This window comes from Anolis carolinensis, chromosome 2 (genome assembly GCF_035594765.1).
Source record: "Anolis carolinensis isolate JA03-04 chromosome 2, rAnoCar3.1.pri, whole genome shotgun sequence".
In the NCBI taxonomy this organism is placed as follows: domain Eukaryota; kingdom Metazoa; phylum Chordata; class Lepidosauria; order Squamata; family Dactyloidae; genus Anolis; species Anolis carolinensis.
Genome location: NC_085842.1, coordinates 141,051,646 through 141,078,847, shown reverse-complemented (window position 1 = coordinate 141,078,847; position 27,202 = coordinate 141,051,646). Strand labels below are relative to the sequence as shown.

Below are 27,202 nucleotides of genomic sequence, written 5' to 3'. Positions count from 1 at the left end.
GTCTTTCCTATGTGCCTTTGTAGACCAAACTCTGAGAAAGGATAAAGGGTTTTTAAAGGCCATTTCTGCTGTTACATAGAAGTAAGGAGACAGCAACTATTTAAGAGTAACATCCCGACTTCCATCATGAATGTAATATGAAGCCAGTGCAATTTTTATATTATGCATGATTATTGTGCATAAACCTAGTGTTAAAGAAATTGTTTCCTGATCTCCCAGAGGCACCTCTGCATTTTCAATTGTGATGCTGATATTATGAGAGGAAAAGAAAAATATTTATAAGTCAAAAGTAAAATCAATTCAAATCCAGGAACTTTTTTTATTTATCTGGAATGCAAACAACCCACCAGCCTGAGGGGAAAAAAATCAGGTGGTAATTGTACATTCTCTTTTTTTCTAAGGAAAGCAAGTGTTTGGTTCCATAAATTTGTCATAAGAAACAATTTTTAAAAATGTACATCAAGCTTTTTACAAAACATTGGATGGTTTCATCAGTCTCTACCACACAGTTGTCCATTTATATCATGCAAAATGCTACATCTGTTTAACACATTTTAAAACATTAGTATTACAAAGATACAAAAATTCACCTGTTGATGTATATTTTAAGACATGGAGATCGTGATGCAGTTCTTTCTTTTCTTTTCATTGGGATTCCCTCCCCACCCCCAGACCCAAGTTACAAAAATAATTTAGTTCAGAGGGGCAAGATGTGGAAGAGCATTCCATTCTTGAATCCTTTAACTCGTACCTCTGTTACTTTCATAAGCATGCCAAGGGCCACAAGGACTTGGCTTGTTGTGGTTCTTGCATTCATAAGATCATAGAGCTGCTAGAAGGTACTTCCAGGGTCACACAGTCCAGCCTCCTGGAATAGTACATGTCCTTAGACTTCAACCCTTCCTGATAGATGCTTGTCCAGTCTCTTCTGACAGACCTCCAAACGGAGGGAGCATGCTCTACCATCAAGCTGTTCCACTCTCATCAGTTATTAGTTCCATTTAGATCAAAGCATCTGTAGCAACTAAGAGTTAGTTCGGTCTGAACTCCAAGAATGTCCTATGTTGAAGGCTGCCATTTCAGTCTGGGCCAATTTCACAGGGATTTAGACCTTTGTCCTTGGCCTCTTTATACATCCTTTGGAAGTCTCTAAAACGGGGAGCACAGCCTAGCCTGGCCTCCCCAAAGTGCATGCGGCCCGTGAAGAGGAAGTCTCCTTCTCCTGGTCTCACCCCACATTGAAGTAAAGTCTTGATCTGTCCTTGCCACCTGTCACTGTCTTCTGTAGGCTTAAAGATCTTTGTCTTCTGCCTATAAATTCTGTCCACACTCACATCGATGATGGAGTCTCTCTGCTCTTCCTCATTGATGACATTTTGGATTGTACCTCTGACAACTGCAAATGGAAAATATAAAATTAGGACAAGGAGGAGCTCCAGATACAAATATCTTTGCAGTACACACATACACACAGAAAGACATCTACTACTACCCTTTAATGCCTATGGAAATTTGGGTAACAAACATGTCTGGTACTGATTCAATGGCACATTGAAGAAAGAAAACTGTACCATCTAACTGTAAACATTTTAAAAAATAAACAAAAATACAATCCAAGAGACACACACCACGAGAAAAGGTAAAAACTTGTTGGTATTACTATATATTTCTGTACTAAAGTATTTTCGATTATGACTATTAAAGTAAGATATGTTGCCAGGTGAGGATTTTTTTTTAAATGGTCTTACAGCTGGCTATGTTCAACTCTGGATTCAACTACTGTAAAACAGAAACATTTTCTGCACTGATTCAGGAAATAATACTTTTTCAGCAAGTTTTCAGATCTCATTAGTTGTTGTTCTGTATCATTTGAGGCAATTCCCTGTCAAAAGTACCAAATCAACAATATCGGTAAATGACAAGATTAACACCAGTTTATTTTAAGCCCACAATTATAAAATCATAGAATCATAGAGTTAGAAAATACCACAAGGGCCATCCAGTCAACCCTCCTGTCATACAAGAAAGACACAAAGCATCCCTGACAGATGGCCATCCAGCTTCCAAAGAAGGAGCCTCCACCCCACTCCAAGGCAGAGTTCCACGGCTGTACAGCTCTCACGGTCAGGAAGTTCTTCCTAATGTTTTGGTGGAATCTCCTTTCCAGTAATTTGAACCCATTGGCCCAAGTTCTAGTCTCCGGGGCAGCAGAAAACAAGCCTGCTCCCTTTTTCTTATGACAGCCTTTGACATATTTAAACATGGTGATCATGTCTTTTCTCAACCCTCTTTTCATTGCAACCTACCAAGAAAACTACCGAATGGGAAAACCTAATCACGCCCTTCACTGTGTACAACTAGGAATTCTTTCTACTATCCAATAAAGCAAGTATTTTAAAGACAATTAGATACCTGCTCTAAGACACAGAGAGGCCCTTTCAATTGAGTTCTATTAATGGCTTACTAATGTTTAAGTTGAATTCTCTGGCACTCTGCCCATGAGGAATTACTCAAAGCGAGCCACCACCTGTCTAGGGAACATTTTCCACAGAGAGAAACCTAGAGCAATCCCACTGCAATTCTTGGATGTTGCATCTTCTTGCCCCTGCTCAGAATATTGCCCATTATGTTCATAACACTAGTAGACTGTATTTTTATCTGTAGCAGATGCCCAAGATTAGACATGCCCAGCTGTTTCACTGCTGCGCTTACTCCACATTCCGAGCGTGGGAAAATTGCTTTAATGTGATTTAATAATCAGGCAGAGGAAGACAGATACCCCACCAGTTGGAGAAACCTCTGAGAGTTTGTGGGTGTGACCGACCAGAAAATAGGATAATTTTTATTAGTTTAGTTTTGTCTATTCATGGGAGTTGTTCTGCAATTTTACACAGGTATTGTCTCTAACAAAATGGTGTTTTTATTATCCAAGGTTCTTACAAACTCAGTTAAGGTCATATATGTTATAGTATTTCATGGCTGCACATATGTTTATTAGACAATTCTAGATAAGCATAAAGTTGGGGAGAGGGTTTAACCATTGCTCAGAGAAAGGTTTTTCAAAGTGGGTCTCTCTTGCTTTCTGAGTTTTGTTTCCAGTATTACGTCTCAGTATCTCCTTTATCCTTGATATGCAATTGGTCTGGAGGTATAGCCCAGCTTTGCAGATCATCTCAAATGCCAATGCTACAAAAATAGAAACCTGTCCAAAAACTCAACTCCACCTTACATTTTGTTATGTTTAAAGCCTTTCTGGGGCTGACCTCCTTTTATGCCTATGAGGTGAGGAAAATCACATACAGTACTTCAACTATAACATAGAAAAATGACAGGCAAAATTGTTCCATTTTAAAAAAACAAAATAAAAACAAACTTTAATTGAAAAACAAGAAGTTTAGTATTTAGACTTTTGTCAGAGGCCTATTTAGGAATATTAAGAGGATGAATCCTGCTGCTTGCTCCTTTGAACTTCTGCCTCTATAATTGCTGTCCACCTCCCTTTGTCCACTGCAGAAAAAGCGCTAGCCAACACACAATGGCTTTAATTGAAGCTCTCCAGAGTTAAAACCCATAAAGCCTTTACCGCTTTGTTCCCTTTGTAGTTCTTGGACATACTCTGTTTACTCTGATACAGGGAGAAAAGGACCCCCTTGTTTATCACTACCTGGTACTTTCAAATTGTTTGTCATTTACTGAGGTTTCAGTAGAACATATCTAGCAAACTACCACAATAAGGAAAGACCGGGGTTTAAAAAACCAGTGCTGAGCACAATACAGTTGCTGAAAAATCAAGTAAACGTACCAAAGTCACTAGTGCAGACAGCCAAGAGTGCTTCCGTGTCACTGCAAGGTCGGCAAGGAGCTAGGAAAAAAGAAAGGATATTTCAGTGTCTCAAGAACATACATGTCACACAAGCAAAGCAGGCCTGAAGATACAGGATCCTGTAGCAACATAAAAATAACTGAGTTAAATGGCTGCATAAGCTTTTGTAGACCAAGGATGATCCACACTATAGAATGAATGCAGTTTAACACCAATCATTCTACAAAAGCCTATGCTACCAACTCTTTAAGGTGATACAATATTCCTTTGAACATCAATATTCCAGATCAGCACAGTAAAATGTGTTTGTGAACCAAACCCACATTCCTTTGATGACATTGTTTGTAAAATACACAGGCACTACAAAATAACTTGAACAGTTGTTAAATACAAAAACAATCACATAATGAAATCTTGCATATTTGAGCTGCTTCTATATTTTTAACAAAAATATAATTAAAGTACTGTATGTTGAAGAAATAAAAGTTGGCCAGTGTGTCTGAGGAAAGGAAGATCAAGTGGAAACCCAAGGCCAGATCTGTTACCACTCTGAGAAGTGTGTAGGTTGGAAGCAGTAGAGAGACCCCAAGCTAATCTAATCAAGGCAAGAATGTAGCTGCTCTTTGTACTCAGCCAGCAACTTCTGCTGAGAAGGTAGTGCTGTTAGAAGTGCAGATGTTTCTATAATACCCTATTCATTTATGGAATTCCTTTTTTTCCCTCTGAGGTCTGCCCTATCTCGCAACACGCTAATTAAATCTACCCACTGGAGGCCCAGAGAGCAGGAGGGGGCGGTGAGGATACAACTTTCTTTTGTCATCCCAAAACATGCCTTGATCATACAAATGAAAATCCATTGACGGTGCTAAGACCTAATGTTAATCTCACTGATCACTGTGAAAAGACAGTCATGATCAAGCACTTAATGGGTCAGAGGAATGACCAATTATGCACTTATACATTTCTTTATTGCCTTTTTTAATCCAATCAGCTGCAAGAGCTTCCCAGCAAGACTACATAAAATTAAAAAAAAAAACAGCATGGCTCTCACCCAATCTTAAAATTATGAACTGAAGCATATACTGATTACATTTTTTAAAAACATGCAAGCTGCCAGTGCACAGAATACAGAACTAACAACTTCTGGGAACTCACTTGCTAATATAACTTACTACTACTCTTTATAATAATAACAATAACAATAAGAAGAAGAAGAAGAAGAAGAAGAAGAAGAAGAAGAGGAAGAGGAAGAGGAAGAGGAAGAGGAAGAGGAAGAGGAAGAGGAAGAGGAAGAAGAAGAAGAAGAAGGGTAATACTGTAATAACTGGAGGAACGAAAGAGATATTAAGAAGTGGGATAGTACATTAATTCTCCATTCTTCCTGGTAACTATGCATAGGATCACACTCATACCGTATAACTAAATCAGATGCTGTCCTTCACAGATATTTTTGTAAGAGTGTCAAACATGACAGATATTTTTGTAAGAGTGGCATCTAAAGAAAACCACAAGTTAATTTGCTGTGCTTTGTGTACCACAATGCAAAATCCTCCCAACTGTGCAGGTGTGAATCGGTGGGTGCTTACATGGATGCTATTCACTTATTATCTGACAGCAGATCTTGACCTAGACAGGGAACTGCAGGTGCACTTTTGCTATGCCCCTCCGCCACTGATTTTTAAAGAACTTTCAAATAGGTCTTGTTAGCCCCATATATAGTGAAATTGGGAGGGGGGAATCGAAGGTAAACAAATTCTGGGTGGAGGGATTGAGGCAAGCAAGCCTCAAAAATGGCCAGATCTGCTCTGAGAATTCTTATACAGATCAATACTTCAGTTAATAGCTTTATTATCTACATAACTATTTCATAAGAAGAATAGCCCATGTGGAAAACATGCCTCTCTTCCTTGTTGTTTTACTAACTAGTAGAAGGAAATAAAGGTGGAGAAAGCATGTACTGAATGCATCATGGGTATTTCTGTACTCATGACATATGCACATCATGCTGTTAATGTGGCCTCTGAGCACACCAGCAGATATCTTAAAACAACCAAGATGGTGCGTTCTGGGAATCATTTTCAGTATTGGGATTGTATGTGGGTCAGCGATTGCCAAAACCTTGTTATTGTGTGATTTCAAGTTTCCACTTTACGGAGACACTATCCATGGGGGAATTTGACAAGATTTGTTCACAGGGGAGTTAGCTTTCCATGGCTCAGCGGGAATTCAAACCTTGGTCTCTCATAGTCCTAGTCCAGCACTCAAAACAGTCGACACTGCCACTCCAAAAAACAAAACTGTAGTGTCCAGAAGGCCATGGATGCAAATATCAGGCTTTTGTTTTTTTTAAAAAAAATGTTAAACAGCAACAAAGTATGTGAAGCTAATTTTTAAAAGTGCATCGCTGCTTCTGGAGGCTTTCAGAAGAGGCAATCCTACTCCCCATTTCTTCCTCTTTAATCAGACAAATAATAGTGGTCCTGGAAACCTGGAGTGAACCAGGGTTGCATTTTGCCCTGTACTGCTTTAGACAATGCAGGGAAATGACCAGAAATCAGAGGAACCGATGCTTCTCTTTATGTCTGTCATGGGCAACATCTACAAAAGAATGCATCTACTACATGAACATATCGTCCCAGGAGAAATGAGAAACGTTTCTGCTTCAGGCACTACCATGGATGCAAGAAGAGGATTTGCAAATCACTTCTGTAATATCTTGATGGCCTCAGATTCCAGCAGGATTTTGATTCACAACAGGTGGTGCCTAAGTACACTTAATTCCGCTGCTGGATCACTTAACAGAAGTAAAAAGCAAACATGCAAGAGAATGTTCCCTCAAATCTTTATTACCTTGAATCAAAACCCAGAGCACACCAGGTGTGTCCAGGCAGGGGGAGAGAAGAGACCCCAAACACACAATATGTAAAATGCAATCTGTTAAAAGTATCACTCCTTGTATTTCAGCATTCTGACAAAGAGAAACAATTCCTATGAGAGGCACATTTCTGCAGTTTCGTGCTGGTTTCTTGCCTAGTAGATGTGTTGCTATGGAAAGCCTTACAACTACAATATATGAATAGAGGCTGTTTATGAGCAAACTGCTGCATGATTACAAAAGAAAAGCCTGTTTTTTTAGAACTACTCTTCTCAGTGCATTTTTCTGTGATAGACTCCGATGGTCAGGACTGTCAAACAAACCATCAAACCGCAAACTCTATAACTACCACTCTCCTCCTCCAATCCACAAGAGAAGGAAAAGCAATTTCACTGCACTGCCAAACCCCGGATGTTTTACTCTGCTAAAGAGGCCATGGCATAATGCTGGCATTGTACATGCTTGCTGTCAAATCAATGGGGAATTCCTTTGATAGAGTGTCATGACCCAAAGTAACCTTTTGCAGCCCTTATTCCCACTGGCCACCCTATTCTGCCCCCTCCTGAACACTACCAACCAATGTATCTGAAGGCCATCTACTTCTTTTTGCTGATGGCAAGAGGAAAAGAGAAGGAAAGAATCATACTTTTCCACATTCCGTCTTGTGAAGTAACATTTTATGTTGTACTGAGGAAAGTATCTGAAGACATCAAGTATGTCCATTATTAACCAGCAAATTTAGGATCACAGAATTATAGAGTTGGGAGGGAGCACAAGGGCCGCCTAGTCAACCCGTATCATGCATAGTTGTTCTCTCTTTTAATTACTCCTTTGCAAGAGGAAAGAACCTAATATAAATGTCTCATTGGAAAGCCCCTGGACAGCATTCGGGGATCAAAACTCTCCATGTAATCTTGCATTTTCCTCCCTGGAGTTAAGAGATTTTAATCCAAGAGTATTTTATCAGCAATCTTATGCTGAAAATAGCTTTCAGTTTCCCATAGCAAAGCCTCCAGTGCCAAATACAAATTACTTCAGCTACTGCACAAGGATGAAAACTAACTGGTTCAGGAAACAAGTGTTAGTTTAGACCAACATATATTTTTGTGGTCATAAAACAAAAAGATGCTCCTAAGCATGTCATGGGCCTCCTAGATCATGATCAGGTTTCACATAATCCATGATCTTCACTAGATTTGGCATGGACACTTCCAAGCAGTTGTAAAGCTCCAGCAGCCCTCCAGGCCTATCAGTGCTGTTGCTTGCCCTAGGACCCAATATAGAATCACTCCAGAGCATTGCCACGAGGTCTTCAAAGTGAATTCAGTGCTGACTTTTCTCTCGATCAATGGCCAGCCAGCAGATGATATCAAAAAAATGACCCACAAAAAAAGTAAGAAAAACTCTTGTTCTCTTTTATTACTTCCAGGTGTCTGATAGCACAAGATATTAGAGACACACCAAGCATAAGCAGTTCTCTTAAATCACCTTAATTTTTACTTCATTTCCATATACTCATATTTTCCACAAAAACAGATTTAACATTCCATTACAATCAAATATGTAGCAATGTTGCAAGCCAAAAACCCAGTAAAAGGCAAGCTAATTGCTGAACTATTGGCAGCTCTTTGAATACTAGTGGTCAGGACTTGATTATATTCATAACAGAAAAAAATATTCCAAGGCTGGTAGTTCTTCTATAATTACATATGGGCTAAGAAAGTCCAATTTTCTCCATGGCTGACAGCAGTTATGATTAAATCGGGATGGACTGAAAACTTTAGACAGAGTGGCCAGGAACAGCCAGGGAAAGTTTATAAAATAGCTGTATATATGCATGGGCCAAAAAACCACAATTACAGAAAAGGAATCTGTGAAAGTCAAAATTCAGAAAAAGCACATTCCCTTGACTAATTCTAGTGCTGTGGAAATCAGAAATGCCTTGGGCTCAGTAAAAGAAGATGGATGAGTTGAACCTCAATGAGTTCATTGATATTAAGAGAAAAATAAAAAAAATAATTTTAAATAAAGGGTTGTGTGTACGGTTTGTCCTCCATATCCAGGGATTCCACCATGCAAAATTTGAAAAAGTAAACTTTGACTTTGCAGTTTTATGAAAAAATGTCATTTTAGTACATCACTGTATATAAGGGACTTGAGCATCCATGGGTTTTGGTATCATAGGGAATCCTGGGACCAAACCCCAGCAGATACCAAGAGATCTAGGGACCACTGTAGTTTAAATATTTCTCAAACTACTTTTAAAGACTGTTTCCAATCTAGTCAGTGAGGAAGAATGAACAAGCTGGTTGCCACAATAATAGAAGTTGCCATTCTGTACACACTTACATGGAACAAACCCCACACGGTGGGGTATACTTGTGAATTAACATGCATGGGACTGTACTTTAAGCAATGACATGCAATTAAACAGAGATATGAGGAAAATAAGACTGATGAAGAGCAACATGCTCCTAATATCCAGTGCCTGAGACCATTTTAGATGCTTTTCCGAAGCAGTCAGAAGAAGCAATAACTCATCCTCATTCTCCCAGTGCTTCATGCCCATGCCCAAAGTTGTTTCTGTCAATGCAATCAGGTCATTTCTGACTTCTAACAACCTAAGGTGCTATTTTCACAAGGTTTGTTAGTTTACATTTATTTAGAAGCAGTTTGCCTTTGCCTTTTTCTGAGGCTGAAAGGGTGTGACTTGCCCAAGGTCACAAGGTTGGTTTCCATGACCAAGCATGGATTTGAATCCTGGTTTCCAGAGTCATAGTCCAATACACAAACCACGATTCTCTATGACCCAGAATTCCATTCCTACTCCCACCCTTATGGTTTATTTTTCTTCTCCAGATGAGAGAAAAATCTTGAGAAAACATCTTCCTTTCCCCAGTGCTTCAGTTAAACCTATTAATGGAGTCACTATTTTAACAAATGATACTTTTAAACCCAGAGCTTGATATCAGCCCACTGAAATATAAGATTTAAAGATTGAATAGCTGCCAGAATCTGGCAGAATTCCACTGAAAACCAGAGCAGCATACACCTGAGGAAATCTTACAATTTCACAGCTGGGTTTGGGGCCTGAAGAAAACATTATATATGAACCAAGCTAAAGTGCTATTCATTGGTTATTTTGGATTTGCAAAAGTTATTAATGTCACATTATTTTTCATTTCTGTTAGAGCCTGTGGCTTATTGTCATGAAAAGAAAAGGCTAAGAAAACAAAAATTCATCTCTTTTTGATTGCTCAGCATATAACACGATCCTGGATTTTTCTTGCTGGGGTATGGAATTTCATTAAATGTATTTACAGGTTAAAATCCTACTATGTCGTGAACTTGGTCTGAGCCAAAATAATGGAACTTTTTTCTTTCAATATCCCATTCTGGGTGGAAAATGCTTTATATAAATGTGGAAAATCTAGAATGTAGACTACATGCCTTGATCTGTTAAGTCTGAGCTCAGATCCCAACTTTGCCTTGAATTTGGCACGCCTAAATAAGCCACTAGGCGCCCACTCAGAAACCATGATCTGAGAAAGCCTCAGGCTTATATCATCCATTGCTCTTGTACTTCTTATTCCAGAAGAAAACAGAAAACCAGCAAACTATTGCTTGCTTTGACATCAGAGGTCAAGGAATCAGAGAACATAAGGAGATGAAAGAGTAGTCAAATTGAACTTTTGCTGGTGTGATGTTGTTAAGTCTGGTTTCTCAACCTTCTCCCCACCCCATCTCAAAAGTGCTGCTGGAAGGATAAGTCTATGTGTAGAGCCTGAACTCCAGGCTCTACGAACTCCAAGGCAAAACAAACAAAATCTAATTGGCAAGGCACACTCCTACCCCCACTAGCAGAATAGAGCACAAGAGAGGAGGCAGGAAACGAGTAGGGAACTGACATGTTAATTGTCACATTATACATCCTCACACAGAGCTATTTGCAAGGGGAAAGGTTTCCATTAGGCATGTTTATATTATTCAAGATCAGGGAATGTGACAATTCAAAGTCAAAAGAACATACCAACTTTGGTCCTTAGAGAAGTTTGTTAGACCCAGCATGGGCAGAATATCAATAGGTTCACCAAAAGAACACCTATTTATCAGATGTTCTATTTACTGGCATACTTCCTTTAACACAATATCTTACAAAGTCTTTTTATACCCCCCCCCCCCAAACCCTCTTTTCCCCATTTGCTCCTGTCTAGCTGGAGAATTTTATCACTTTTTTTTTAACCAAGTATTGTATTGGCATTGGGAAAATGGAGAAGAGGGCTGGAGAAACAAAGACTTTCAGTGTCAAGTTGTAATACTATGCCTTCAGTAAACAATGCAATAAAGTTTGAAAAAGAAAAGAATGGAATTCTGCTGTATCCAATTCTAATGTAGTTGTTTGTATTTGCCTCCAACAGCCAAGCCAAACAGCATCTTTTACTGAGCATACATAGCAGGAAAACAGAGAAGAGTGGAAAACAGTTAAGCTTGCATCACCAGCTATTCCCAGCCTAGATCTATAAAGGTTTGTCCACTGATGTGGAAATCATAAGAAAAGTAGAGGCTGCTGAAAGAAGCCTTCAAGTGGTTTCTAGACTGTTACACACACCGTTTACTTCTACTGGCTTACCTGGTCTGGTTATTTCTTTTCACATGTGCAGAAAGTTTTGGATTGCAAGTTTGTGGAGCTGTTGCTCTTTTCTGTGATGCAGAAACCTATTCCCCTTTCCACATGTTATTCCTGCCTCTAGTACCAAATTTTCTATTAAACAACTAATGTTCATGAACACATCTACTAATATTTGTATTGGTACCTTATGCTTTAGGAATGTCCCTAAAAGACAAAAATGCTGGCAGAGTTCTTTGCAAAGAAAGCTCTGCTGGATGGATGATGTATGACTGCATAGATCTGCCGTGCAAAGCAGACACACTGCAAAAAGGGCAAGGCAGTTGAAGCATAACTGGCAGATGATGGAAGCAAAGGGCTAAGAAACCTTAAACAAAACCGGGATCAGATCACTCCTGCATTAGGCTCAGAGCTTGGAAAAAAATGTTTCTTTCAACTACTTAGCCCCTGGCGATGCTGGCTGGAGCACCAGAGGCATTCAAGTCCAAAGCAGCAACATGTCAAAGCTCTGATGCTACACCATCATCCAAGCTTGCTTCACTCTTTACTTAATGCTCTTGGTTATGCTTCTTTAGATCTGCTGTCCTATCCAGGCAGCAAATCACAGTGAGCAAACATGACGGGGTCACTATGTTTGGATCACTGGTTTTATAGGCCTGGAGTACACATTTAAAGTCATTAAAACGTACATCATAGTTGTGGGAAAGAGCAAGGGACAAGGTTTTACTTCACCAGCAATTGTGTGTTCTATTTCAGAGGTCACTTTGGACCCTTGGTTGAAGCAATGCCCCATTTTTTAGCCATTCTTTTTTTCTCTAATGCCCTTGTTTTATAATCCCTGAAGTCATTTTGTAGATACAGCAGAAAAACTAAGCCTAGTTCATTGTTCTTTGTTAATAAAGTTTGAGTTCATTTGTCACATTCTGAAGTGGCAGTAATGAAATTTGGAATCCCTCTCAAGGTAAATGCTTTTCACTGTACAGTACTCTGGAAATGTGAGACCATATCTTATCACTCCCTAGCTCTACTTCAGAATTTAGGATTTTTTAAATCTATACTACACAGCATTTTTTCCTTTTATTTTGACACAGCTGCGGAAGAAGAATTTCAAATATTATTGTGATACTTAGAGCAGCAAAAACTGCTCCAAGAACATAACTTGCCACAAATTTCCTGTTCCTTTATAAGTATACTCTCTTATCTCATGTACCACTCCAGCACAAGAATAACTTTCCCTTGCCCTCTGGTATCAGGACAATAAAACCAAAGCTGGTATATATTAACCCAAGCTGGAGGCCTGCCAGGAAAATGTCTCAGCTCCATATGGAATCCAGATTGGAGTGGAATTGAATTAAATGACTGGGAGCTGGTTAAAGTTAAACTTCCAAAGCAAGTTAGTGACAGATCAAAGTTTAAGCAAGCCTTTAAAAATAACCTAAACAATACTTTATGAGTTGTTTCTAAAAGAGGGTATAGGTGTGAGAAATCGTGGATTTTGGTTCATTTCTGATTTTTTTTTGTTCATTTCATCTTCAACAATTTATTCAAGTGTCTGGAACTGCCAGGATGGTTGTGCCATTCCTTCAGTCTCGCATTGAAATGAATGGATATAAATGAAAACAAACAGGAGTTATAAATCACATACTGAAGAAAGACACACCATTTTCCTACTTAAAGTAAGAATAAAGGGTGGGGTTTGAGTTTTACTGCAGAATCTCAGAAAAACTCCCAATGAACCCAATGGTACCTTACATAATGGTTACATAGTGAAATGATAGAACTATGCGTGCTCTGTGGATTAACAATCCAGGTTTTGATGCAAAGTAAACACAGTACTGGAGCTTTGAAGGAATTTTCCATGAAATTTCAGCACAATTTTTTTTTGGGGGGGGGAGGAAATTGAGCACTGAACCCCACTCTCTGGCAGCTCTGCAAAGTGTTTCTGCAAATCTAGAACATGTCAGAGTTCAAATTTTTGAAATCATTTATGTTAGGATTACCGTAAGTTTCTTTAACATTGCAACCCTATACAAACCTATTTAGAAGTAAGCTTCAATATGTTCTGGGTAGGTAAAAGATTATAAGGTTGCAGCCTCTCTTATTAAGCATTGCCATTACAGTAGGTCCTCTACTTTTATGAAGGATGGGCACACAGGATCCCAGCAAAAGAGATGAAAATGTGAAAAATACTTTTTTTGACCTGAAATAACATTTCTTTAGGAATCCCTAGGTCTTCCAGCTTAAAGATTTCCTGCTACTTGGCAGAGAGTTGGACTGGATGGCCCATGAGGTCTCCCAACTCTACTATTCTATGATTCTATGATGATTATCATAGAGTTGTTCTATATGATCTAAAGATTACTGCATGCCACATTGTATTTCCTTGAGTTCTTATTTAAATAAAAAGTTTGTACTTCCAAGTATTTTAACATTCCAACTTTCAGTTAATCTCGCAAGTCAGACTTCATGGAAGGTCATTGTGATACTCTTTTTTTCTAATTGTAAGTTTGTTATTATTATAACTTTATATTGTACTACTGGACTATACTGGACTGGACTACCTTGAGGCAACAACACCACAGTCCACAAATATTTCGAGAGATTACAAGTATTTCCTGACATATCAAATGCTTGGAACTGCTTCATATTTGGAATGCTGATTTTCAACTCCCTCTGCAAAAATTAGCCCAGTAAAGCAATAACGCAATCTTCCAACAGAATTTCATACAACTTTCGGTTGAGCATTCCAGATGGGCTTTTCCCCTATTTCTACCTTTGCTGTCTCCAGCTCTCCCATTACTAACTTGGAATCCTTTCAGACTACCAAATTATAGTGTTATGATCCCATCTGGAACCCTGAGATTTGTAGTTTAGGAAAGTGTATTTAAAATTATCCGCCAGAGAGCTCTAGTGCCTCTGATCAACCTACAAATCCCAGGACTTGATACGAATCTGCTGAAATGCTATAATCATGTAGTGCTAAAGGGCCCTGGGTCGAGTGCATGGTAAACTCTTTCGGCAAATGGTCAAGCCTTTTGCAACTGCAACCTCTTCCTCCATCGGTGGCCTCTGGGCAGAGAAGATTAATAAAAGGCCACTTTGGGCTTTAGTCCCAGCTACTAACAGCATCCAAAAACAGCATCCCAACCACATTATTTCTCAGAAAAAGAGGCCATTACCTTTCTCCAGTGCTGTTCTCTCAAACCTAATCCTACTTCATGTGATGTATTCTGAAAAACTAATCTCACAATAAACCAGATGCAGTATCATCACTGATATGCTGTTCATTTGTATATTCTTCTGACATAAATGAGAATTAGAATTATCGCCTTAATGTTACAGATGCATCCATACAGCATGGTTAAGAAAGAAGCTGAAGCAGGAAAATAGTAACCAAGATGACCACCTTTCCTCCCCATGATATGGGCAGATTTTTTTAAGTAACAACGAGGAAATCCTATAATCTACTCCACCAGCCCAGCCCATCCTGTAAACCTGGGCTACCAAAGTCCAATAGGATTACAGCTTCTTAACATTTTATTCCTAAATGGCTGTACAAATGCAAGCACACACTGTACCCGATCAGTCCAGAAAACAACCCGTCAAGGATTAGACAAGTAGTCAATGCTAGTTGGCAACAAATCAACTGAGCTTCTTAAATGAGGACACAGGTTTGTGCTGCAAATAATCGGTATCACATTATTCAGAATACTGGCATAACCAGCTGCTTTTTAAAAAAAAAAATTGCATCTGTGTACAAAGGATTAGCCAAAGAAAGAAAGCACTTATTTATTAATGTTAATAACCGGTTTGGCTTCTATTGAGGAGGATGCCTCCCAACTAAGGAAAGAGGCCTCCCTCCAGCTTCAGCCACTGCTTTTGGGTGTGACCTTATTTTGGCTCTTAAAAGTGCAACCTCTTTTTTTTGTAAAAAGGTCATTATGGTCCTTTTGGCAGGCAAAAACTCTGTAAAGCAGGTTCCAGAGGACTATGCCGCTTCAGAAAGAAACTATAAGCAAACGATTCTCAGCTTACACATCCTTCTGCCCTTTCCTCTCCTGCCAACAACATTTAAGGCCAAAAAGAACTAGGTTGCTGTGGGGAGGAGGGCTGAACCACAGAACAACTTTCAGCTTAATGCTTATTTGCCATTAACAGACAGACAGACAGAAAAGGAAACAGGCTAATTTTATGAATGGACAAAACGGTAAGGCTTTTCAGACTTCAGGAACACCTTACCTCAAAGAATGACAGTAAAAGTTTTCCCCTGACATTAAGTTTAGTCGTGTCCAACTCTGGAGGTTGGTGCTCATCTCCATTTCTAAGCCAAAGAGCTGGCGTTGTCTGTAGACACCTCCAAAGTCATGTGACTGGCATGACTGTATGGAGCGCCATTACCTTCCTGCCATTACCTTTTACTCACATTTGCATGTTTTTGAACTGCTAGGTTGGCAGAAGCTGGGGCTAACAACGGGAGCTCACTCCCCAGATTTGAACCAGCGACCTTTTGGTCAGCAAGTTCAGCAGCTCAGCAGTTTAACCCACTGCGCCACCGGAGGGTCATAAGAATGACAGGACAACACCTTTATCCACCAATTACTATTACTAACCCTTCAAAAAGTATTTTCACCCTGGAAGTATTCCTGGGTCTGTCTAGGTCCTCCACTGCAATTCTATAGTATGCTTCTGACCTAAATATAGAGTTCTCCATTATCTACAGTTTTTCAAGTATTCATGGAGCACCCCCCCCCCCGAAAAAAAAAACACTTGCAAATGTAATACAAGAGCAAAATAATCGGGCACTATCTTCTCTCATCTATGGCTAAGTCACTGGGGACATGAAGAGCATTGCCTCCTCCAGAACTGAATCTTCCCTACCCTGGCACAGTAAAACATTACACTGCCACCAGTGACAATAACTACCCACCCAGACCTGAAAAGGTAATATGAGTCACATCACACTCTCAAAGCAGCTACAGCGAAAAAGCAGTCGTTGTTGCAGACTCAGGCACTCAGTGATAAGACATCCCTTGAAGGAAGAGGCTGTGGCACTAATTGGAAGAATGGCCTTGCTTGTTCATTTCAGTGATAATAGGAAGGGGAATGCCTCTACTTGATATGGCCCACAGGGTGAAGCCAAAGCAATGAAATGAATGTGAGGCCAAGGGCCTTCTGCCAGGAGACCAATGATAAGAAGATGGCAGGGATGGTCCTCAATGTACCAGAGAGGAATGTGCCAACCAGATAACATACCCAGATAATGGATTCCGGAGGAGTTTCAAAGGCACTGGAAGACTGTGCACAGCCAAACCAGAACAAAAAGACTAACAGAAGGGAGATTAGATTAAGGGGGCCAACTGTCTGCTCACACACAACTTACCAGGTCAGAACACACTGCACCAAATGCCAAGGAACAACAAAGGTGGAAGTCACTCTTTTTTTACTCATTACACTACCCAGGTTTAATTTGCTCTGTGTATCTATAGCACTTGAAGTCATAACTTCTGTCTCATACAACTACCTGGCCAGTTCTCTCTTATAAAGTGTTTTAATGAATTCCAATGATGGATCTGAGTCTGCTGTCATGTTTTAGATTCTGTGGGGACTTGGCTTAGTAAGCAAGGCATTCTTAGTGCAAGCACATGACCTGGTCAAGGCTATACCATGTGCAGATGTTCAAGGTGGTGAGTATTATCTATATTGGGGGGAAGGGGGGCATCCCAAGGGCTGATAATTATAATAGGAAGGAAAAATAACCTGGAAATGACCAAAAGCCAATTATTTTTGTTGTAAACCAAAAAAAATTGTATTAAATGGTATAGGTGTGATTTACTTAAAAGATAAATGACTGCTCCTAAAGGGCTCTTGTAGAAATAATTCACCATTTCTTTTGCCAGAAAAGGGAAAAGGGCATCTGGTGGGTCAAATGCTGAAAAAAAAACTGGCAGGAGAACATTTTGTCCTCTCTTGATCACTGTAGATCTTTTATCTTTCCCCTTCTTAAATACCCTTTTACCAGGCTACAGAAAATGTTTTTGAAGGGCTGTATTTCTCAAACATTAACAACCCACCGATGGGAAATGGCTATTTTTCCAAATTACATTGATTGCTCTTTGCATATAGCCATTTAATGTTTCCAACTAGCTACTGGACATTAAAATATAGGAAACCCATAAACCAACAAAACCTACCTAAGCAGATCCAATCAAGATAGAAGAAACATTTGTTAAAGTTTGACTTGCCTAATGCAAAATAACCCCTGAAGGTAACCAAGGCTTATATTTCTAAATTCCAGTAAATTAAGTTTGCAGATCTTGGCTAAGGCACAGGGAAGGAGTTTTGCAGTGAAAACCTAGAGCTTGGATTTTAAAACACTTTGAATGTTTGGAGCAAACTCGTATGAAGTAAAGTGCTTTTCAACATGAATAAGAGGATTGGAATCCTAGCTGAACAGCTGCAAAGGAAAGATTATTCCAAGCTCAGTAAGGGACCCCAACTTTCCTTCCTTTCATTAAAATAAGACGTTTTAAAAGCAGCAGGGCTGGGGGGGATGTAGCAACAATTACCTTTGAGGGAGACCTTACTTCAAATCTATTTTTATTTGTTCATTGTAAAATGATTCAATAAAACTTCTGTTTTGAATTTATTAAACTGTAAATTGGAATTTGCATGATGGTAAAGGGGAAGCAGTAGTTTTAAGTTTTATTTTTTCAGTTAACAGAAGTGGCACTGAGAAAGCAGCCTGCATATTGTGCTCTGAAGAATTTACATAAAATTGCCTTCTGAAGCATGCGACAGTAGAGGCCTACACATTACCCTTTCTTGAGAAGGGAATCTGCACTTCATATGCTTGACTCTCTCCCTCCCTCTTCTCTAATATCTATTACAATTTGGACCATGTCCTCAATCACACTTTTGAGGCCCCATAGACATCAGTGGCCATCACTGATGTGGTTAGAAAACAGAAGAACAGATGAAGAAACCTGTAGCATGCCAGTACCGAAGTTGGATGGCCATCTGTTGGGGGTGCTTTGAATGCGATTTCCTGCTTCTTGGCAGGGGGTTGGACTGGATGGCCCATGAGATCTCTTCCAACTCTACTATTCTATGATTCTATGATTCTATGAAGTCATTTCCCAGCAGACTTAACCACCCTGTCCAATAATGAAGGATAATGTGAGTTGCTGGTTCCTTAACATCTGGAGGACAAAGTTTCCTCAATCCTGCCATGTTGAGGAGGGAGCAAGCTTGGTTTCTGCTATGCCAGAGACTAGGACATGAAGCAATGGATTTAAATTGCATAGAAAGAAATTCCACATAAATTTTAGGAAGAATATTCTCAAGGACTGTTACAGAGGAAAAAAAAGGACAGGACAGTTCTCACCTTCCCTAGGGAGTAAAACCAGAATTAATAACTTAATAGAGTGGTTCGGCAATGGCACCAACTGCTGACAACGGTGATAGTCTCCTTCAATATTCCTCCCTATCCTCATCCAGGAGTGGTAGCATTTATTAACTGTCCTGCTCCATTTCACAGTTGAGGAATAAATAAACACGGATAGCTTGGGATTTCTGGCAACACTGCTCCTGTGATTGATGTACAGCTGATCCATCACAATATGCAGTTGGCACACCAACAGGGTTACTCACAACACACTCAAAAGAGGGAGGAGTCCTGTTTCTGAAACCACTCTAGGGCCCTCACAACCTTAATCTGTTTTTACTGCTAGCCCTCTGTTTTTACAACATGTAGTTCTGTCCTTGGATAGTGTTAGTGTTATGATTGAGCCTCGTGGCTCTGTTTCTGACAGGCGTGGGCGTAAGACTCCTCGAGAGTCGGATACTCTCGAGGAGCGAGAGAGAAAAAGATTGCGAGACATATTTGCAGCACCCTCTGACGAAGAGTCTTTCGAAGGGTTCACGGAGAGAATGGAGGAAGGGCTGGTTAGCTCAGAGGAGGATGAGATGGATTGGACTCGGGTAAGGGAGGAATTGGGGGCCACTGGCCATGATGGGGCAGAAGATGAATGGGGATCTTCAGGATTAGACCCATGGCGTAGCTGGAGGGATGGGACGGGATCCACAGCTGGAGATGCTGTTGGGCGTAGTCAGAGGTGTTCCAGCTCTGACGAGGAAAGTGATGAGGAAACGCCCGGGTTAAGGAGGGCAGCTGACAGTGATGAAGATTTGTAACTGGCATAAAATGGGGCTTGGGAGCAATTGCAAATTGCGTCGGGCAAGGTAATCTGGGCAAACGCTTGGGATTCGTGTGTGTGTGTGGGACGCTTCCCTGAAGACTTGTGTACTTTCCTGTGCTGAGACCTTGACCTTCCGTCGTCTTCCTGACGGACGCCATCTCCTGCTTTGAGAACTCGGACTGAACTGACCACGGCTTGTCTTCCCCCCCTTCTTGGACTTGGAAAAACTACAAACGTCTGCTTCTGGCTTTGATCTACGGAACGGAACTGGTCTACTCTACTGCTAAAATCCCTGGCTGCGTCTGCTCGTGTTGGAGATCCTGTCTGCTGTGTGTGCGTGTGGGAGCGACGCAAGTTACTCTAAACAGTGTTGGCAGCAGAGAGGAATCTGCTGCCAATTAGTTGCATTCCTTGTATCTTTTGTTCCTTGGCTTTCGTTTTGTTTATACCCAGGCTGAAGAAAGCAGTTTTGTTTTTACCCGGATTAAACTCCGGTTTAATCCGGTTTATCTTTTGAACATTTACTTTTGCCCCTTTTTGCTCCTAAAGGCAAAAACTGCCTGGCCCTTGTGTTTTACGGGCATTTTTGAGTTCTGTAATCTAATAAACTCTGTTACTTTGAATCTTGTGGCGTTCTGTCCTTGACAGATTGCCCGACGCCCATAAAAGGTTTATTGCAGCAATAAACCCGTCAGGAAGACGATGGATGAGTTAAGGGTCAAATTAGACCAATTGCAAACGGCTTTTACCGTTAGCCAAACCGCTCATGCCGTGAAAGGACATGTTTTGACTCCTGAACGCTTTGACGGAACCAGGTGCAAGTTGCCAACCTTTTTGGCACAAGTGGAGCTTTATTTTTCTCAGCTCAGTGCTCATGCTTATCCCACAGACACTAGCAAGGTGGCCTTTATTTTGAGTTTGTTGACCGGTCCCGCAGGACAATGGGCCACTAAATTAATTTTGGGAAATGACCCAGTCAAGGACAATTTGAATAATTTCAAAAAGTTGTTAACTGATACTTTTGGGGATCCTCTCCGCACGGAGAACGCTGGGTGGGCTCTGTATCGGTTGAAACAGGGAAAGGGGACTGTTTTGGATTACTTAAATAAGTTTAACCTGTATCGCCACCAGCTGGATTGGGGGGAAAATGCATTCATGCTTTTATTTACTGCCGGGTTAAGTGAGATGCTCCAGGATGAATTAGCACGCTTGGAGCCGGCTGAAAGCTGGGACGCCTTAGTAGCTAAGGTGCTGCGTTTAGACGCAAGGTTCGAGGCTCGTAAACACTCAAAAGCAATGTGTGCGCCACCCATGCATGTAACCAGGGCACCTGTGGTGATGGGGGAAGAGCCCATGGAGCTGGGGGTCTTTAAAAAGCTGTCTACAGAGGAAAAGAGCCGTAGGAGGCAGCTGGGCTTGTGTTTGTACTGTGGGAATGCTGGGCATTTTGCCAAAAATTGTAATGTGAAACCTTCCCAGCTTTCGGGAAAAGGCCAGCCCTAGTGCGACGTGAGTCCAACGCACTAGGGCTCCTCAAGCAGTCAACTGAGGGGAGGAAGCATGTTTTCGTACCCATTACATTATCTGTTGGGGGAAGGGAACTTGTTTCTACTTTGGCACTGCTGGACTCAGGAGCCACGGTCTCTTATGTAGATATTGAGTTTGCTAACAAGCATGGCATTCCTAAGGTGCGCAAGGCATGCGACGTGTGGGTGGAAGGAGCAGATGGGAGACTGCTGGAGACTGGGGTGGTTAACCAGGAAACCTCAGCAGTAACGTGGGAGGTGCAGGGAGTAACGGGAACGTTTGTGTGGGATATTACGAGCTTGCCTAGATATGATGTGATCCTGGGGATGGATTGGCTAGCTGTAGTAAACCCACAAGTAGATTGGGCAACACGTAAAGTGATTTTAAAGAGGCAGGACTGTTGCACTCTAAATGTTACTCATTCTGATATGGAGGGAGTGCCTGCTGAGTATGGGGAGTTCTCTGATGTATTTTGTAAAAAAGAAGCGGACAAATTACCACCGCACAGGCCATATGATTGCGCCATCAAGTTGGCAGAAGGTGCGAAACTGCCAGCAGGGAGGCTGTATGCCTTGACTGTACCGGAAAGGCAAGCTTTGCGGGAGTTTCTAGATGAAAATTTAGCCAAGGGGTTTATTCGCCCCTCTAGTTCTCCAACTGCGGCACCAGTATTCTTTGTAGCCAAAAAGACTGGGGAACTTAGGCTGGTCTGCGACTATCGGATCCTAAACAAATACACCATTCGGGATAGGTACCCGCTCCCTTTAATCTCGGAACTGTTATCAAGGGTGCAAGGGGCTAAGGTCTTTACCAAGCTTGACCTGCGGGGGGCCTATAACTTAATCCGTATACGGGAAGGGGATGAATGGAAGACGGCATTTAACACGTGTTTCGGATGCCACGAGTTCCGAGTCATGCCTTTTGGGCTTTGTAATGCTCCTGCGGTCTTCCAGAGGTTCATGAACGATGTGTTCAGGGACCTAATTGACCAATTTTTAGTGATTTATTTGGATGATATCTTGATTTTTTCTAAGGACGAGAAAGAACATCGTCAACATGTCAAGCAGGTTCTGCACCGACTGCGGGCTAATGGGCTTTTCGCCAAGGCTTCCAAGTGCGTCTTTCATGTGCCTGAAGTGGAGTTCCTAGGTCATGTAGTGTCAGGTAGGGAACTTAAAATGAACCCACATAAGGTTGACGCCGTCAACTCATGGCAGGAGCTGAAGACTAAGAAGGATGTACAAAGGTTCTTAGGTTTCGCTAATTACTACCGGGAGTTTATTCCGAATTTTGCAAAGCTCACGGTACCTTTGACGCAGCTTCTGCGCAAGAAACAGCCATTTGTGTGGGGGCGGGAAGCTCACGAGGCATTTCTACAACTTAAGTCTAGTTTTCAATCGGACAACATACTAACCCATCCTGATGTTGACAAACCGTTCGTGGTAGAAGCGGACGCTTCTAGCTACGCGTTGGGGGCTGTATTGTCTCAGAAGGATTCCTCAGGGACCTTGCGTCCCTGTGGATTTTACTCGCGGCAACTAACACCCTTCGAGCAGAACTATACCATATGGGAGAAGGAGTTGTTGGCGATTAAGGTGGCGTTTGAGGTGTGGCGGCACTGGCTTGAAGGGGCACGGCACCAGATCGTGGTCAGGTCTGATCATAAGAACTTAGAGCACTTGCAAACAGCAAAGAAGTTAAACCAGCGTCAAATCCGCTGGGCTTTGTTTTTCTCCAGGTTTAACTTCAAGGTGCAGTTCGTGGAGGGGAAGGCAAACTTGCGGGCCGATGCTTTATCCCGCAAGCCAGAATTTAAGACCAATGAGCAGGTAGTATGTCAGACCATCTTGCCTACTGCCTCGCTGTGTGTTGTAGATAATGAGCTCGGGTTACATGACCAGATCCTTGAGGCTCAGAAAGATGATGTGTGGACTCAGGAGCAACTGATGCTGCTCTCAGCAGGTAACCGTACCATACTGCCGCATCTCCAAGATCAAGACGGGGTATTGGTGCGTAGGGGGCAGGTTTACGTACCAGTGGGGGCCCTCAGGTTGGAGGTGATTAGAGCCCACCATGACGAACCCATGGCTGGGCACTTTGGCAGGTTCAAGACCGTACAGCTTATCACCAGGAGCTACTGGTGGCCAAAGATGCGGCAAGACATTCTGCGCTTTTGTGACAGCTGCGCCGTTTGCCAGCAAAGTAAGACGCCTGTTGGGCGCCCTAGAGGGTTGTTGTCGTCTTTACCTGTTCCGGAGAGGCCATGGCAAATCATTTCCATGGATTTCATTTCAGATTTGCCTAAGTCTGGGGGTTATACTTGTATTTGGGTGGTGGTGGATTTATTTAGCAAACTGGCTCATTTTATTCCTTGTTCAACCATTCCGGCGGCCCCTACGTTGGCCTTACTATTTACAAAGCACATCTATCGCTTGCACGGAGCACCCGAGGTGATTATTTCCGATAGGGCTCCGCAATTTGTGTCACGCTTTTGGAAACACTTCCATGAGTGCTTGGGGACTAAGTTAAACGTGTCGTCCGCCTTCCATCCGCAAACGGATGGACAGTCGGAACGGGTTAATGGGCTCTTAGAGCAGTATTTGCGTTGTTTTTGTTTAGATCAACCCACGGCTTGGGTGAAGTGGTTACCGGTGGCGGAATTTGCTTACAACAATGCGGTGCACACGTCTAGTCAGCATACGCCGTTTGAGCTTACTTATGGCTTTCACCCACGGGGAGGTGTGGCGCCGTCGACCAATGTGGTCTCTTCGGACCCTGTGTACCGCTCTACGGAAATGGCTGCATTGCATGATGTTGCCCGTCGCTTACTGTTGGAAGCTAAGGCAACGCAGAAGACTCAGGCTGACCGCCACAGGCAGGCAGGGGAGGAGTTGGAAGAAGGGGATTTGGTGTGGTTATCTTCCAAACATATTAAACAGGCTGGGGGAAAGTTTGCGCCTCGGTATTTGGGTCCCTTTCCTATCGTTAAAAAGATTTCTTCGGTTGCGTTTCGTTTGCGTTTACCGTCTAGTTTAAAGGTCCATCCAGTCTTTCATCGTTCGCTGTTGAAACTTGATACCTCTAGTCGTCGTGGTGCTATAGCGGAGGGTATCACTGCCACTTCTCCGCCATCGGGGGAGGAGGCCTTTGTGAGAGGGGATAGTGTTATGATTGAGCCTCGTGGCTCTGTTTCTGACAGGCGTGGGCGTAAGACTCCTCGAGAGTCGGATACTCTCGAGGAGCGAGAGAGAAAAAGATTGCGAGACATATTTGCAGCACCCTCTGACGAAGAGTCTTTCGAAGGGTTCACGGAGAGAATGGAGGAAGGGCTGGTTAGCTCAGAGGAGGATGAGATGGATTGGACTCGGGTAAGGGAGGAATTGGGGGCCACTGGCCATGATGGGGCAGAAGATGAATGGGGATCTTCAGGATTAGACCCATGGCGTAGCTGGAGGGATGGGACGGGATCCACAGCTGGAGATGCTGTTGGGCGTAGTCAGAGGTGTTCCAGCTCTGACGAGGAAAGTGATGAGGAAACGCCCGGGTTAAGGAGGGCAGCTGACAGTGATGAAGATTTGTAACTGGCATAAAATGGGGCTTGGGAGCAATTGCAAATTGCGTCGGGCAAGGTAATCTGGGCAAACGCTTGGGATTCGTGTGTGTGTGTGGGACGCTTCCCTGAAGACTTGTGTACTTTCCTGTGCTGAGACCTTGACCTTCCGTCGTCTTCCTGACGGACGCCATCTCCTGCTTTGAGAACTCGGACTGAACTGACCACGGCTTGTCTTCCCCCCCTTCTTGGACTTGGAAAAACTACAAACGTCTGCTTCTGGCTTTGATCTACGGAACGGAACTGGTCTACTCTACTGCTAAAATCCCTGGCTGCGTCTGCTCGTGTTGGAGATCCTGTCTGCTGTGTGTGCGTGTGGGAGCGACGCAAGTTACTCTAAACAGTGTTGGCAGCAGAGAGGAATCTGCTGCCAATTAGTTGCATTCCTTGTATCTTTTGTTCCTTGGCTTTCGTTTTGTTTATACCCAGGCTGAAGAAAGCAGTTTTGTTTTTACCCGGATTAAACTCCGGTTTAATCCGGTTTATCTTTTGAACATTTACTTTTGCCCCTTTTTGCTCCTAAAGGCAAAAACTGCCTGGCCCTTGTGTTTTACGGGCATTTTTGAGTTCTGTAATCTAATAAACTCTGTTACTTTGAATCTTGTGGCGTTCTGTCCTTGACAGTTAGCCATATCAAAGTGTAGCAAGTACAGCATGAGGTAGCTTTTATCTCTTGGCAATAGAATGTGTAACAATAAATACAGTGCTTGCAAAGACATAATCAGGTGCAATCCCTTCAGGTTGTTATAAGGATAGAAGATGGTGGCATAAAGAGTACCAAAGCTAGCATTCCTCTTGTCACATCTAATACTTTCTAACTATGCAACTACCATTGTGGATCAGCAGATAGATATATCTGACCTATAGAACCAGGCAATGAAGTCAATGTGCAGACAGAGCTAATGTACAAAATATGGCCTCAATTCCTCATGACATAAAGTGTCATTAACTGGAGTTTGGAGTATTCAAATTGAAGATTAATTTGCTTCCATCCATCACACGCACTTGCATTTATCACACATTCGCCAATTATCAAATCCACGCTACAACTAGCCTAACAGGATTTTTATTTAAAGCAATACTGCAATTCCCCTCCTGGCACCCACTAGAGACAACAGAAAATGAGGGCAAACATTGCTGCAGCACTGGGTTGGCTAAGCCTCCAGAAAAAGAAGAGTGTTCAACTCACTGCTCTCAGAAGCTTGTTTGGGAACTTGAGTCCAGTTCTCATGGCATTATTTGCAAAGGCCAGATTGAGCAGAAAGGCAAGTGTAAACTAATAAAATGCTAGATCTACTAATTAAAACCAAGGCACTCTGCCAAGCATGGCTTGCTTGTGTATTGATGCACTCTGCAATGTCATGATTTTGGGGGCATGGCAAGTCATTAAAGCATTAATAAGATGACTGGCGAGCTTTGATCACAGCTTGGGTAGAAGCGAAGTAAAAAACTATTAAGAGCAGAGTTCAATAATATCACCAGGGTGCAGCAAAACATGTGCAGTCATTGCACTGATGAGAGAACATGACTGCAGGAAAAAGCCAACACAGCAAGGCATTATAGAAGAAGGGCAACTGTGACCTTTCAGCTATGAAACAATAGGTTCTAGTTCAATAATTATAGAAATGAAAGATAGTAACTATACATTTCTCAAACAAGGCTTGGGTCAATCCAACCTATTGTGGCAAATGAATGGAAAGAGCAGGCCTGCAACCCTGCATTCATTTTCCTAGGAGAAAGTCCCACTGAATTTAAATATGAGGAGACAAAAATAGGTCTACTCAGTGAACCAAAACCCCAAAAAATTCTACAAATCCATAAATTTGATCTTCACAATGAGATAGTAGGCAAATCCCACTGAACTAATATATCACCAACCACCCAGGACAGGGTTAATTTCAATCCCACCATCATAATAGGCCTGTCTAGTAAGAACCATTCTCCATGGCTGCTTCCAGGCAGTTGAATTCCCTTCCATAGGAGATCTGACTGGCCCCCTCTCTGCTATCCTTCTGCAGGCAGCCAAAGGCACTTTATTTAGGCTGGCCTTTGATGGTTAAATTATTTAGAAGATGAGTATTTTGCATGTCAAATGAAGCATTTCTATCCTTGTATCTGAACTGCAATTCAAATCTGTTCCAAGCTATTTTAACTATATGCTGCTCTAAATAATATTGTTGGTGTAATTGTGTTCTTAGCCATATAAACCAAAATTATAGTGGGACTTTTTAAAATATTTGTAAACCACTTTGACTCCCTTATTGGAGAAATGATAGGGTAAAAAGTTAATTAAATGCATAGTGAATACTAGTCGATACACTGTCAGAAGAGCCAGCAGTTAAAAGAAATAAATGTAAAGAAAGTTAATCACATTTTCCCCAATGCTCCAAAAAGTTTAGCCAGCTAAGGCAAATCAAAATAGTACAACCTAATTAAAATCATATGTAACAAGAGAAAAATAATCAATTGGATTTTTAACAGTGTCTGCAAGGAAAACCAATAGAGAAATCTATTAAACAATGCAAGTAGCAATACACTAAGG

General features: G+C 41.7%; 1 protein-coding gene across 1 annotated transcript in view; it reads right to left on the bottom strand.

Moving 5' to 3' along the window:
* Positions 1–290: 290 nt before the first annotated feature.
* Positions 291–27,202, bottom strand: part of metrnl (meteorin like, glial cell differentiation regulator) — a 39,176-nt gene continuing 12,264 nt past the window's right edge. Inside the window, exons 3-4 of the mRNA XM_003217167.4 lie at positions 3,803–3,862; positions 291–1,396 (exon numbers count right to left, since the gene is read on the bottom strand). Coding sequence (XP_003217215.1) covers positions 1,080–1,396; positions 3,803–3,862 — 377 coding nt within the window. The 3' untranslated portion in view covers positions 291–1,079. The remainder of the gene's footprint in view (positions 1,397–3,802; positions 3,863–27,202) is intronic.